Raw genomic sequence first — 16,214 nt, forward strand, 5'->3', positions numbered from 1 at the left:
CATGTTACACCTTAAAGAACTAGAAAAAGAAGAACAAGTAAAACCCAAGGTCAGCAGAAGAAAGGAAATAATAAAAATTAGAGCAGAACTAAATGAAATAGAGAACAAAAAGACAATAGAAAAATTAATGTGACAAAGAGCTGGTTCTTTGAAAAGATTAACAAAATTGACAAACCCTTGGCTAGACTTACTAAGATAAAAGAGAGAAGACACTGATTAACAAAATCAGAAACGTAAAAGGGGAAGTTATCACGGACACCACAGAAATACAAAGGATCATCCAAGAATACTATGAAGGACTATATGCCACCAAATTCAACAACCTAGAAGAAATGGACAAGTTCTTAGAAACATATAGCCTTCCAAGGCTGAACCATGAAGAACTGGAAAATCTAAACAGACCGATCACCAGTAACGAAATTGAATCAGTCATCCAAAACCTTCCCAAAAGCAAAAGTCCGGGACCAGATGGCTTCACTAGTGAATTCTACCAAACCTTCAAAGAGGATCTAATACCAATTCTGCACAAACTCTTCCAAAAAATTGAAGAAGAGACAGTACTCCCTAACTCATTTTATGAGGCCAACATTACCCTGATACCAAAACCTGGTAAGGACAGCACAAAAAAGAAAACTACAGACCAATATCTCTAATGAATACCGATGCAAAAATCCTAAATAAAATTCTAGCAAATCGAATACAACAATGCATTAAAAAGATTATTCATCATGACCAAGTGGGGTTCATCCCCGGGGCACAAGGATGGTTCAACATACGCATCCATGAATGTGATACATCACATAAACAAAATAAAGGACAAAAATCATATGATTATATCAATTGATGCAGAAAAATCATTTGACAAGATACAACATCCATTTATGATTAAAACACTTAATAAAATGGGTATAGAAGGAAAATACCTTAACATAATAAAGGCCATATATGACAAGCCCTCTGCTAATCTCATAATTAATGGAGAAAAACTGAAGCCCTTTGCTCTACGTTCAGGAACACGACAGGGCTGTCCCCTATCACCTCTGCTTTTCAACATAGTGTTAAAGTCCTTGCCAGAGCAATCAGGCAAGAGAAAGAAATAAAAGGCATCCAAATTGGGAATGAAGAAGTTAAATTATCACTCTTTGCAGATGACATGATGCTATATATAGAAAACCCTAAAGACTCCACCAAAAAGCTATTAGAAACAATCAACGAATACAGTAAAGTTGCTGGCTACAAAATCAACGCACAAAAGTCCATTGCCTTCCTATATACTAACAATGAAATCTCAGAAAAAGAAATACAAAAACAATTCCTTTTGCAATTGCAGCAAAAAGAATAAAATACCTAGGAATAAACTTAACCAAGGATGTGAAAGACCTATATGCTGAAAACTATAAGACATTTTTGAAAGAAATTGAAGAAGACACAAAGAAATGGAAAGACATTCCGTGCTCATGGATTGGAAGAATCAACATAGTTAAAATGGCCATATTACCCAAAGCAATATACAGATTCAATGCAATCCCCATCAAATCCCAATGGCATATTTTAAAGAAATAGAACAAAAATCGATCAGATTTGTTTGGAACCACAAAAGACCCTGAATAGCCAAAGCAATCTTAAGAAAAAAGAACTATAATGGAGGTATCACACTTCCTGACTTTGGCCTGTACTACAGGGCCACAATAATCAAAACAGCATGGTATTGGCAGAAAAACAGACACATAGACCAATGGAATAGAATTGAGAACCCAGAAATAAAACCACATAAATATGGACAGATAATTTTTGACAAAGAAGCTAAAACATACAATGGAGCAAAGACAGCCTCTTCAATAAATGGTGCTGGGAGAATTGGATAGCCACGTGCAAAAGAATGAAACTGGACTGCTATTTGTCACCATGTACCAAAGTTAATTCAAAATGGATCAAAGACTTAAGCATAAGACCTGACACAATAAACTGCATAGAAGAAAACATAGGTACTAAACTTATGGACCTTGGGTTCAAAGAGCATTTTATGAACTTGACTCCAAAGGCAATGGAAGTAAAAGCTAAAATAAACGAATGGGACTATATGAAACTTAAAAGCTTCTGCACAGCAAAAGAAACCATTGACAAAATAAAGAGGCCACCAACTGAATGGGAGAAGATTTTTGCAAACAGTGCCTCCGATAAGGGGCTAGTATCCAGAATATACAAGGAACTCATGCAACTCAACAACAAAAAAACAAACAACCCAATTGAAAAATGGGCAGAGGACTTGAAGAGACATTTCTCCAAAGAGGACATACAAATGGCAAATAGACATATGAAAAATGCTCAACATCACTAATCATCAGAGAAATGCAAATCAAAACCACAATGAGATATCACCTCACCCCAGTCAGAATGGCTATCATCAACAAGACAAATAGTAACAAATGTTGGAGAGGCTGTGGAGAAAAGGAACCCTCATACACTGTTGGTGGGAATGCAGACTGGTGCAGCCGTTATGGAAGGCAGTGTGGAGGTTCCTCAAAGAATTACGAATAGAATTGCCGTATGACCCAGCAATCCCTGTCCTGGGTATCTACCCAATAAATCTGATAACCTTTAGAGATAAAGACACGTGTGCTCCAATGTTCATTGCAGCTTTGTTTACAGTGGCCAAGACATGGAAACAACCAAAATGTCCTTCGATAGATGAATGGATAAAGAAGTTGTGGTACATATACACAATGGAATACTATTTGGCAGTGAGAAAAGATGATATAGGAACATTTGTGACAACATGGATGGATCTTGAGAGAGTAATGCTGAGCGAAATAAGTCAGACAGAAAAAGCAGAGAACCATGTGATTTCACTGATATGTGGTATATAAACCAAAAACAACAAAAGAACAAGACAAACAAATGAGAAACAGAAACTCATAGACACGGACAATAGTTTAGTGGTTGCCAGAGGGTAAGGGGGTGGGGGAGGTGAGGGTAAGGGGATCGAATATATGGTGATGGAAGAAGTGACTCTGGGTGATGAACACACAATGGGATTTATAGATGATGTAATACAGAATTGTACACCTGAAATCTATGTAATTTTACTAACAATTGTCACCCCAATAAATTTAATTTTAAAAAAAAAAAGAAGTTGTGGTATATATACACAATGGAATACTATTCGGCTGTAAGAAAAGATGATATAGGAACATTTGTGACAACATGGATGGATCTTGAGAGAGTAATGCTGAGCAAAACCAGTCAGACAGAAAAAGCAGAGAACCATGCGATTTCACTGATATGTGGTATATAAACCAAAAACAACAAAAGAACAAGACAAACAAATGAGAAACAGAAACTCATAGACACGGACAATAGTTTAGTGGTTGCCAGAGGGTAAGGGGGGTGGGGGGGGAGGTGAGGGTAAGGGGGATCGAATATATGGTGATGGAAGAAGTGACTCTGGGTGATGAACACACAATGGGATTTATAGATGATGTAATACAGAATTGTACACCTGAAATCTATGTAATTTTACTAACAATTGTCACCCCAATAAATTTAATTAAAAAAAAAAAAAAGAAGTTGTGGTATATATACACAATGGAATACTATTCGGCTGTAAGAAAAGATGATATAGGAACATTTGTGACAACATGGATGGATCTTGAGAGAGTAATGCTGAGCAAAACCAGTCAGACAGAAAAAGCAGAGAACCATGCGATTTCACTGATATGTGGTATATAAACCAAAAACAACAAAAGAACAAGACAAACAAATGAGAAACAGAAACTCATAGACACAGACAATAGTTTAGTGGTTGCCAGAGGGTAAGGGGGGCGGGGGATGGGGGGTGGGAGATGAGGGTAAGGGGGATCGAATATATGGTGATGGAAGGAGAACTGACTCTGGGTGATGAACACACAATGGGATTTATAGATGATGTAATACAGAATTGTACACCTGAAATCTATGTAATTTTACTAACAATTGTCACCCCAATAAATTTAATTAAAAAAAAAAAAGGAGACAAGGAGCTAACTAATTCCTTATAACTGTGACAACCAGCATTTGGATCTCTAATAGGAATTGTTATAAAATAGTGTTGGGACATATTCTAATGAAATTACTGGTCTGCGTTATTAATTTCCATTTGATATTCTTTTTTCAATGCTGTAAACGTAGCCCTGGGAAATAAGTCTGGCTTACAATAAATGATGTTGTGGGAGAGTAAATATGCTTTAAAAATAAAACCAGGTGGTATCAAAATTTTTGCTCTGAAGAATCATGGCCTCCAGACTCTCTGGTTTTTAGAATGGCAGGGACCAGAATCTTCCATTTTCTATACAATATCAAATTATGCAGGTTGGCCAGGTGAAATTGGACTTAGAAAGTTTTTGCAGAGGTCTTATTCTGCCACCCCCATGCAGGTTAAGTCAGCATTAGGGAATGAGTGAGAACAGAGCAATTATGGCAAGTTGAAGTAGTGATCAAACACTTGCAAACTTATTTTGTATATGATGAAGTATATTGTAATACATTAGGGGAAAAAAACGTACTGTGTACAAATAGAAGATTCAAATAACTTTCTGTCACTTGAATAGAGAAAAAATATGACAAGCTAAGGATGATGTAATAATTAGTAGTAACTTAGCATTATATTTGTAGTTGATGGATCTTAACATGAGAACACTTAAACTACATTTTCTCTTTTACTCTGGTATGTTTGTTTCTTTTATATCAAAAGGAATTTTATGCTAAAAATCTCTCCATTTGCCTCCAAGGGCTTAGCTTTTGAAAATAACCCATCATTAAGAACTACTTAAACTCAGTGTAGATAAATAATACAAAGGAAAAGCATTTCAAGTAAAACAATGCCATTTGAAAACATTTATTTCAAATTTATGTGAAAAACAAAACAAAAAACTATTCTTAAGAGCTATTCCCAATAACTAAGTTGGTCCTAATTTTTTAGCTTTCACAATTTCACAAGAAGTGGCCTCTCATAAAAAAAAAAATACATATATATATATGTCTTCATCATCTTTGTAGTGGTTGATCTAAAAGTAGCTTTGATGATGTTGTTAGTTTCAATCATTTTAACATTAGGCTTTATGTAGTAATAAACTACATTAGTTCTTTTTATAGAAATTCTATTAATAGAAAACATAATTTTGTTGGGAATGACCAAAAATCTGCAAACAGTTGCTTACAATATTATTACATAAAATGACAAAACACTGGAAAATTATGGCATACTTTCAAACCATAAACATCAACCAACTATTTACAGATCTTAAAGTGTTTACTGGGGTTTGAACTAAGGGTTGGTAGTGTCTAGAAATAAAAATATATGTCTTTTTCCACCTCTGCGGCTGAGAGTTTGATTTGTTTCTATGTTCCTGGTCTTCTGTTTATCAGTTCTTAAATAATATATTCTTGCTGCGAGATTTGGTCACAGGAATGTTGTAGAATAAAATTTTGAGTAATTTAGCAATCATGTGAAAGAAGAGAATACCAAAGGACCCACCCTTTCTGTGGGTTTTTTGTTTGTTTCTCTTCCAGGGCATATGGGTCAGTACATATGTATTTACAATATGTTTTGCTGCCAATGTGGGATTGCTGTATGGTGTTCTCTGTACCATAGCTATTGTGATTGGTCGCTTCCCAAGGTAAGATATTATTTAAATGCTCTGTTTATACTGACATAGCAGCAAAGCATTTGGTATTATTGCAAGTTACTTTTACTTCTGTTGAATATATAGTACTACAATCTTATGTTTTATTAACATTTGGTAGTAGAGAATTGGAGACAAAAAAAGGTTTTATCTACATATGGTATATAATAATGTTGGTCTTAATCAAGAGAAATATTTTGTCAGCACTATAAAATAGAATATATGAAATCTACTAAAGTAAATAAATTAACCCCATTATTATACACTGCATCACAGAGCTATTTTTCATTAAGTGAAAAGATATAGCATCCAATGAAATACAAACCATATTACAATGTAATCATTTGGAAAATTAAATAACTTGAGCAAATTTGATTTTTCAGAAGTCATATTAATCTATCAATGTACTTTTCCTAGATAATTTCTCTCTTTTTTTTGTCTTTTTACTGAACATCTGTGAACCATTCCCCTATTTTGACCAATTCTTTTTCTGTTTTCCCAGTTTTCATCATCCGATAGTGGTTTTACTCACTTCTCATCCTTTCATTGAAATTCTTTGTTAAATAATATATTCTTTTAAAAAATTAAGTTTTACCTCTATAGATTCTACCTTTATAGAATCTAACTATGTAGATTCATCATTATCTGGTCCTATCTTGCCACTGATTCCCTCTTTATTTCCTTCCCCCAAAATCAGATTTTCTCAAATACTGTATATTCTGTAACCTTCTCTCCTATAACTTTCTTTGTCAATTCACCTCTTGTAGCTTGGATATATGATAGCTGGGAGCTCAGATGAGGTAAATTATATTTTAAAATCTCTACTTAGATGTCTCTGTTGTTACCTTCTATTCTTGGGGATCCCAGAGAGATCCACATTTACCAATGTTTTATAAACAAATGGGATATAAGATCTAAACTATTTTAAATATGTCCCAATTGACAAGATAAAATGACATCGTCTTTACTTCATGGTTAATGTAGTGATTAGGAAATGACATATCATTTTCCATTTGCCTTTATTCTAGAACAAAGACTCTGAGTATGAAAAACATGAAAGAAATGGAATTTAAAGTGAAGACAGAAGTGGATGTTGTAAGTTTAGCTTCCTTTTTCTTTCTGTAATTAATAATTTTTGTGGATCAGATAGTTCTAAGATATCACTAGAAACAGATAAATTATGATGTTTAAAATCATGATAATTGTATTTTTAAGTAGTATGAACTTTAATTGTATATATGTGACCACCATGCATATGGCAATTGACATGCAACAAACCAATAGACAACAATAAAAATCTTGTATTAGCATTCAATAAGACAATACCATGTATCATAGAACTATAGTCCACAGTAGAATCACGGTTCAGATTGATTCAGGCATTTGGAAACCTCTTCTATTACTAAGTTCCATAAAACAGTTAAACTAAGCAAATAGACTATTCCAAATTAAATGATGGAGAAAATAGGGAATAGGAAAGGGAATAAGGCAAAATTAGATCATGGTATTATTTTTTATAATATTTTTTATTTTTCAATTACAGTTGACATGCAATATTATATTAGTTTCAACTGTACAACATAGTGATTAGACATTTATATAATTTAGGAAGTGGTCACCCCAATATATCTACTACTCACCTGACACCATATATAGTTGTTACAATATTATTGACTATATTTCCTATGTTATAGTTTATATCTCCGTGGCTATTTTATAACTACCAATTTGTACCAATTAAGCCTCTTCCTCCTTCACCCATCCTCCAATGCCTCTCCTATCTGGCAACCATCAAAATGTTCTCTGTGTCTATGAGTTTGATTCTGTTTAGTTTGTTCATTTATTTTGTTCTTTAGATTCCACGGATAAGTTAATGGCTTTTGTCTTTGTCTGACTTACTTCACTTAGCATAATACCTTCTGGATCCACCTATGTTGTTGCAGAAGGAAGATTTCATTGTTTTTTATGGCTGACTAATATTCCATTGTACATATGTGCCATTTCTTTTTATCCATTCATCTGTTGAAAGACACTTAGGTTACTCCCATATCTTGGCTATTGTGAATAATGCTATAATGAACATATGGATGCACATGTCCCTTTGAAGTAGTGTTTTGAGTTTCTTCAGGTAAATACCCAGAAGTGGGATTACTGGGTCTTTCTTTGTCTCTTGTTATAGCCTTTATTTTAAAGTCTATTTTGTCTGGTATAAGTATTACTATCGAAGATTTATTTGGTTTGTTTGTTTTCATTTTCATGAAATAACTTTTTTCATCAATTTATTTCAGTCTGTGTGTGTCTTTGGCTCTGAAGTGAGCCTTTTCTATGCAGCATATGTAAGGGCCTTTTTTTAAAAAAATCTATTCAGCCACCCTATGTCTTTTGATTAGAGCATTTAATCCATTTACATTTGAAGTAATTGTTAATAGAAATGTAGTTATTTCCATTTTATTATTTGTATTTTTTATTTTTTTCTTCTTAAAGAAGACCCTTTAACATTTCTTATAATACTGGTTTTGTGATTTTGAACTCCTTTAGCTTTTTCTTGTCTGGTAAGCTCTCTAGCTATCCTTCGATTCTAATTGATAGCTTTGTTGGGTAGAATAATCTTGGTTATAAGTCCTTGCTTTTCATCCCTTTGATTATTTCCTTCCAATCCCTTCAGGCCTGCAAAATTCCCATTGAGAAATCAGCTGACAGTCTTATGGGAGCTTTCTTGTAGACAACTGTTTCTCTCTTACTGCTTTTAAGATTCTCTCTTTATCTTTAACCATTGACATCTTATTTATGATGTTTCTTGGTGTGGGCCTCATTGGGAACATCTTGTGTGGGACTCTGCTTCCTGGGCTTATATATCTATTTTCTTCACCAGGTTAGGTAAGTTTTCTGTCATTATTTCTTCAAATAGGTTTTCAGTTACTTGCTCTCCCTTTCCTCCTTCTGGTACTTGTATGATGCAAATGTTGGTATGCTTGATGTTGTCCCAGAGGCCACTTAAAACTATCCTCATTTCTTTTGGATTCTTTTTTTGTTTTTCTTGTTCTGATTGGGTGTTTTCTACTACCTTATCTGATCACTTATTCAACCCTAGCTTCATTGAATCTTCTGCTGATTCCCTCTAATGTGTTCTTTATTTCAGTTACTGTGTTCTTCATTTTGACTGGTGTTTTTTTAAACATTTGCTATCTCTTTGTTGAAGTTCTCCCTGATATCATTGAGCATCATGAACTCTGCATCTGGTAGGTTGCTTGTCCATATTTTATTTAGTTCTTTTTCAGGGGATTTGTTCTGTTCTTTCATTTGGGACGTGTTTCTTTGTCTCCTCATTTTGGCTTCATCCATGTGTTTGTTTCTATGTATTAGGTACAGCTATGTATCTTGATTTTGGTAGAGTGACCTTAGGTAGTAGGTGCTCTTTGGGCCCAGTAGCTCATTTATCCTGGTCACTTGACCCAGGTGCTCCAGGTGTGTCTCCTGTGTGGGTTGTGTGTGCCTTCCTGTTGTAGTTAGGCCTTGATTGTTGTTAACACATCAGTGGGAGGGATTGATCCTCAAGCTTATTGGTTGTGAGGACTGGCCATAACTATAGTGGAGGAGCTGTTGTGCAGGGGCTGTCCCAATGGAGCAGGATTCACTCTAGTGGAACTCTGGTGCCTTCTGAGTCTGCTGTTTGTAGAGGTGGTTGATGTGGTCTGAAGCTGGTCACTGTGTGTGTTGGTTCTGGAGTCTCTTGGGCAGGGCTCCGGTGCAGGTCTAGGTTAGCTATTGCCTGTACTCTGCCCAAGACCATCTGGTATGAGCTACAGTGATCTGAGAGATGGTTGCCACTTGTGCTGGTATTAGAGGTGCCTGGGAGTGGATAATCTGTAAACTGAGGCTGGCTGTCACTAGTGCTGGGCTTGGGGCTGCTCAGAACTGGGTATGTGGCACACTGAGGCCAGGCATTGCTTGTTTGGGGTTTGTGAACCTATGAGATATTTTAATAAACTCTACAGCATGAGCCAAGACAGGCCATTTGTATGGAAAAGTCACTGGGAGTGTCTTGGGTGAGTCCACAAGTTGGTGAATCAGCGTCTGAGGTAGTCACCAGGAAGAAATGAATGGTATTAGCCAAGTTGATGGAGATTCAGATATGGAGCCCATCTGCATATGTAGGCTGGGTAGGGGCAGGTCTCAACAAAGGAAAAATGGTGTTTGCCAGAACTTTTGTCTGGGAGAAAAGTTGCCCCTCCAGCCTTCATCCTGAAGCCAGATAATTCAGGTCCTCCCCATATGTTCCTGGTACTTTTTGAGCTGCTGCCATAGTGCTGGAGCTCAGAACGACTGATTCCATCAGTGAGTGAATCTGTGCCTGAACCCATTAAGGGGAATTCCTGGGTCTACAGCAGCCCTCTGTCTCACTGTGCCACAATCCCCTCAAACCACAATCCTTCTGTTTTTCATAGCCAGAGTTATTAGGAATTCACTGGAACCCTGGGCTGAAGAGCCTGGTGTGGAGCTGAGGCCTGTCACTCCTCAGGAGGGACCTCCAAAACCAAAATATCCCTCCTGATTTTTATCTACCACATGTGGGTATAGGACTGTCCTATTCCAAGTCTCCACCCCTCCTACCAGTCTCAACTGGATTCTTCTGTATACCCTTAATATAGGACTCCTGTTCAGCTAGACTTCAGGTGGTTCTCAGTGATGGTTGTTTTGTAATTTAGTTGTAATTATGATATGGTTGTTGGGGGAGGCAATCACAGCATTTATCTACTCCACCATGTTGATCAGCCGTTTGTTTTTTTAAACACAGATAATGAGACTGTATTGTTATTAGTAATTAAGTCCAATGGTTATGGAATGCCAGTAGAATTGGTTTCTTGCACAATGGACACATTTTTAAGGAGACATTCTTAAAATATATATTATCTTAACTTACAATAATATATTGGCACTATCATGTGGTATGACTTGTGGGGTTGATCTAAAATGTGGAGTTTTGTGATAACCAAATGTGACAGGCTAAATAATTGTTTTATTTTTGGTTTGTAAAAGATTTTTTAAAAAGATTTACTCTTGATTAAAAGTTGGTTTGGTAACTTAAAGCTTTTTGTTTTCTTGAATTGTTTGTAGCCAATCTCCTTATTTTCTAGAGTATAATCAGTTATATAACTATAGGAACTTTATGAGATTATCTAGTTTAAATATTTACCTAATTTTAAATATAAGGAAACTGAAAGGAGTTAAATGAATTGCCCAAATTCACATACTTTTTTTATATTTCTTTACTTTTATATTTCTTTACTTTTATATTTCTTTCTCCTCCTATATGCTTCACCATTCTCTGTGTCTTTTATGTGAATACTAAGGCCTGAAGGAGTATTGCTTTATTTCATTGGTAAGGAGTTATTTCATAGAAAATACCATTCTCTCAACTTTCAGATTTGACCCCTGCCCCAAAGGTCATGGAGAAGACAAATTTAGTTGCATTCCACCAGTTGCTGACAGGAAGACTTGGGCAAATAGCCAAAGTAGATACCTTTGTACTGAAACTTTTCCTTCTCTTTTTCTGCATGCCTTGCCTACATACTGGCAATCCAGTGTAACCTAGACCTTTCCAAAGTGAAATTACATTCCTGATACTACCTCTAGGTTTCTTTCTCCCAGTTAGGACTATGAGTCACTTGTAAGGTTATATTCCAGCCAAAGGAAAACTATATCATTATGAGGTAAATGACTCACCGTTTGAACCTTTAGGACATTTTTGGTTTTTACAATACTGATCGTTAAATAAATGAATTTTTAATGTTTAGACTGAGTGGAAAGGATACTTTTGGAAGGATAAACCTTTCTGGTAGTCTTTGGGTATGCTAGGCTGTTATCTCCCCGAAATCCAGTAAGTAGGAATAAGAGCCATTTTCTGAAAAGCTTCAGGCTCATCTCATTGTCGTTAATGTTTCTTAGTAAAGAGGAAGTACATGTTTCCCTAAAATCATGATAGTATATTAAGTTCTCTAAATCAATTTTAATAATTAAAATGTCAGCTAAGAGATTGCTTCCATGACTGAATGACATTTGGGCTTGTAAGATTTAGAGTCATTAGATAAAGTTATCCTTTTTTATTTTATTCAAGACTCTGAGTCTATTTCTTTTCTCCTAAAGGAAAGCCTGCAGCTGGTGAAAATTATCTCAATAAACAACCCACTTGTTTTTCTGAATACAAAGAAGTTTCATACTGATCTAATGAACATAATCCAAAAAGAAAATGCCAGCAACCAACCAACTGATGATATCAGCAAGGTAGGATTAACTTTCATGATTACGTCATGCTATAGGTAATCTTACATCATGGTACTAAAAAGTACATCACGTAAATATAATACATTATAAAAGCATTCCCCTCAGCAAAACCTTATATTGTGTTATGCCTTTTATTTGTTTCTTACAGTTAGCTCTTACTTGTTTATTTGTTTATTCATTTGTTCATTCATTCAACATATACTAATGGACTAGGTGCTATAACCCTGAGAAGAATATATAAGACAAATCACTTAAAGGACCTTTTTACCAAGAGAAAGAATAGTTAGGTCTAATTCTGCAAGGGACAGAATATGATAAATGGCTCAGAGAAGCACAAATTATTTCTATCATTATGATGATTATTATAAAATGCTAGCCAGCATTCTTTATCTCCATAAGCTATCTCAATTAACAGAGATAGTGAATCAAACGTGCATCAGGATGATTTCAAGTAAATGAGCTATCTGTAATCATTTGGATCCATAAGCCCTCTGTGATGTTAAGAGCATAGACTTTGGAGCTAAGCTGCCTGGGTTAGCTGTGGGACCTTAACGAAGTTATTGAATCTTTTGTACTTCAGTTTCCTGATCGATAATCAAGATGAGGTAATAGATTAATATATGCAAAACAATGATAAAAGTGCCTGGCCTATTCAGTACAATAAAATTGAAGCTAGTATTATTAGTTTGACTTAGTGCAAGTAGCATAATCTCCACGAAGCTTTTCTTGACTACTTTAGATCACAAAGTTTTCTTCTTGCTCTTGTATCCTTTAGTATCTCCCTATAACTAAGGTACATAGGGGACCTTCGCCCTCCCATTTCTGGTATGTTGGTAGCTGTCCAGTACCACATTCCTGCTTCTTGCAGCTTCATGTTTCTGCATCTCGGCCTCATACTGATTCATACAAGATCAGATATGAAATTTGCTGGGCAAAGGCAAAATGAATGTGAGATTCCTTGTTCAACAATTACTAAGAATTTCAAGATGGTAACAGCAGAACATTAAATCAAATGGGAGACCCTTCTAAACATGGGATTTTGTGTGACTTCACAGATCATAATCCCCTAAAGATGGTCCTGCCTATATATCTCCAGACTTCTCTTTACCCCTCACTGTGCTCTTTAGGATGTCATTTTTATTAGAATATTAAGAACCACCACCTGTAATTTTGAATTGAGAAGAACTTGCTCTCATGTCAAAGGGGGAGATATATTCCTACTTGTTCAAGTTGGATACTAGGCCTGTTTCTTTCACAAAGCCATGCTATACATCCTAGCAATATTAAATTGTGTTATGAGAGAGGTAAGATTTTGTGGCTGACATTAAACTCACGACCACCATGCATAACAGTATTGTGAGAAAATTTATGTAGAGCTTAAAATAACCTAATTAACCCACAAGAAGTTTGTGTCTTATTTTACCAAAATATAAATTTATACTTTTGAAATGATATACTAATTTGTGGGCTTTATTATATCAAGTAGAATACTTGACATGAAGATTTTTATAATTAATTATTTACTAAAAGTCAATAATGTTTTCTTTATAATGTATTCCTGTAGACTAATGTTGCTCCAAGTTCTTTTCAGAAATTGAAAATTGGCATGTGTTTATCTTTTTTTTTTTTTTTAGTTTATTTATTTATTTATTTATTTTTTTAATTAGTTTCAGGTGCACAAGACAAAGCAAAACTTAGACGTTTATCATTTATATCCCTCACACTGTGTGAACCTTATAACATGTCAAATCAGAAATAAAATTCATTAACACAGCCTTCTATAAGGAGGTTTTACATGTATGATTTTACCTACTTGGAACTTCAGAAATATGAGTTTAATAATCAAATAGAGTTTATTGAATCTAAGTTATTGATAGGTGATGGGATTCTTTAACTCAATGTTTATGATGGTGAGAAAGAATTTGTTGAAACAGAGTTCCACTATAATAAGAGTAATGGAAATATTGTATGTACCTGCATACTGTGAATTTTAAGGGATACACCAAGGATTTAGATGGCAATCTGGAAGCCCTGCTCTCAGAGGAACCTAGGATAAACCTTTATTCATAATGTTATATGGATAGTCTTGAACAGCATCGATGCTCTTTTGGGCATCTCAGATTATTCTTGTCACATACTGTCTGTCTAAGGTATCTACTTGTTTTAAGGTCTATGCACTTATTCTAAGTTCAGTTTTAGAGTAATGAGTCTGCATTAATTAATCTCTACCACAACATTTCCTCCTTATATTGGGCTGCATACAGTAGTCCACCATTCTGCCTTGAACTGGAATGCTCTGCCAGGACCTCAATTTTCTCTTCTCTGATAGTGGCATTTTCAACAAATGGTGATGATGGAAGGGCATTTAAAACACCCCAGGGCAGGAAGAATCACATCCTACCAAACACAAACTGAAAAATATTCTCCTGTTTTATTATATTGTGTGATACACTTCCTATATATCACCATTAAGTGTCTTGTTGAATACAGATGTTTAGGAGGATCTCAGACTGCTAGTGTTTGATGGATTTGTGCTCATTATTATATAGGCTGAAGATACTCACTAATAATATTAATCATTATTTTGTGGCCTCACATTGCAAGAGAAGTTTCAATCTGCTGTTTATTCAAAATTTTCTTTTGCTCAAAGAAGATTTTTTTAAGTAGACTTTATTTTTTGTAACAGTGTTAGATTTACAGAAAATTTGAGAAATTAGAGGTCCTATAATATATACCCACACCTCCCACAGTGTCCTCTGTTATTAATATCTTGCATTAGTGTGACAAATTCGATACAATCAGACAAATATGGGTACATTATCATTAATTAAAGGCCATGCTTCATTCAGATTTCCTTAGTTTTACCTAATGTCCTCCCCCCCCCCCAAGATTCCATCCAGGATATCACATTATAGTTAGTTGTCCTGTCTTCTTAGGTTCTTCTTGGCTATGATAGTTTCTCACACTTTCCTTTTTTGATCACCTTAACAGTTTTCAGTAGTACTGGTCAGGTATTTTGTGGAGTTCTCCCTTTGTTGGATTAATCTGGTGCTCTTATCACTATAAGACTGGGGATATGTGTTTTGGAAGGTAAACTGTAGAGGTGAAGTGCCATCTTCATCACATTATATCAAAGGTGCACACTGTCAACATGATTGATCACTGTTGATGTTGACCTTGATCACCTGGATGAGGTAGTATTTATCAGGCTTCTCCACTGTAAAGTTATTCTATTTTTCCCTTTTTCATACTGTACTCTTTGGAAGCAAGTCTCCAAGTGCAGCTCATAATTAAGGAGTTGGAGTCATTTTCTACCTCCTTGTGGGTGGAATATCTACATGTATTATTTGAAATTCTTCAGCATGGAAGATTTCAGACAAGGTGCTTTTTTTAAAATTGAAGTTTATTGGGGTGACAATTGTTAGTAAAGTTACATAGATTTCAGGTGTACAATTCGGTATTACATCATCTATAAATCCCATTGTGTGTTCATCACCCAGAGTCAGTTCTCCTTCTATCACCATATATTTGATCCCCCTTATCCTCATCTACCACCCCCCACCCTCCTTACCCTCTGGTAACCACTAAACTATAGACAATGTACTTTTAAGAGGAGAGAAAGGAAACTCAATTCATTGAATGTCTTTCCAGAGCTAGTCCATTTTATCAGTCTATCTAACTTAATTATCATCAGCCCCATGATGTAAGTGGCATTACCTGAATGTTACAAAAAGGAAGGTTGAGACTTACAAATGTAAAAAAATAACCCAGTAGGAATTATTTGATAACTGCCAGAACTAGAGTTAAAATATAGAAGCTGCACCACTGGGTATCAAGAAGGGAAAATGGATGTTCTGTAGTCAGCCTCTAAGATTAAAACTGAATTCATTGAAGAAACAGTATAATTTAGTGGATTGGGGCATGAGGTTAAGAATGTAAAGGCACAAAGTCAGGTTTTAACCCAAATTTTTACCAGCTTTGTGACTTTGCAAGTTATTTAACCTTTCCAATCATTAGAAATCTTCCAAAATTTAGAAAATTTCTGATTTTCATATGGAAAATGAGATTAGTAACTTCATAGGACTGTTCTGAGGATTAAACTATTAATGTAAAATCCTTGGAATACAGTAAGTACTCAGGAAACACCAATTATTATCATCATCACCATCATTAACAATAACAATAATACATTTTTGAGAAGTAGATAGCATGCTGTCTTTAGGACATCAATTATCAATTTTAAAGAAATTTATTTGTAGGATACAGAGTCAT

General features: G+C 35.1%; 1 protein-coding gene across 1 annotated transcript in view; it reads left to right on the forward strand.

Moving 5' to 3' along the window:
* SLC26A7 (solute carrier family 26 member 7) overlaps nucleotides 1-16,214 on the forward strand; it is a 269,056-nt gene that overhangs the window by 196,116 nt on the left and 56,726 nt on the right. Inside the window, exons 11-13 of the mRNA XM_074318598.1 lie at nucleotides 5,548-5,654; nucleotides 6,689-6,755; nucleotides 11,805-11,942. Of these exons, the coding sequence (XP_074174699.1) occupies nucleotides 5,548-5,654; nucleotides 6,689-6,755; nucleotides 11,805-11,942 (312 nt within the window). The remainder of the gene's footprint in view (nucleotides 1-5,547; nucleotides 5,655-6,688; nucleotides 6,756-11,804; nucleotides 11,943-16,214) is intronic.

This window comes from Rhinolophus sinicus, linkage group LG14, assembly GCF_036562045.2.
Source record: "Rhinolophus sinicus isolate RSC01 linkage group LG14, ASM3656204v1, whole genome shotgun sequence".
NCBI lineage: Eukaryota > Metazoa > Chordata > Mammalia > Chiroptera > Rhinolophidae > Rhinolophus > Rhinolophus sinicus.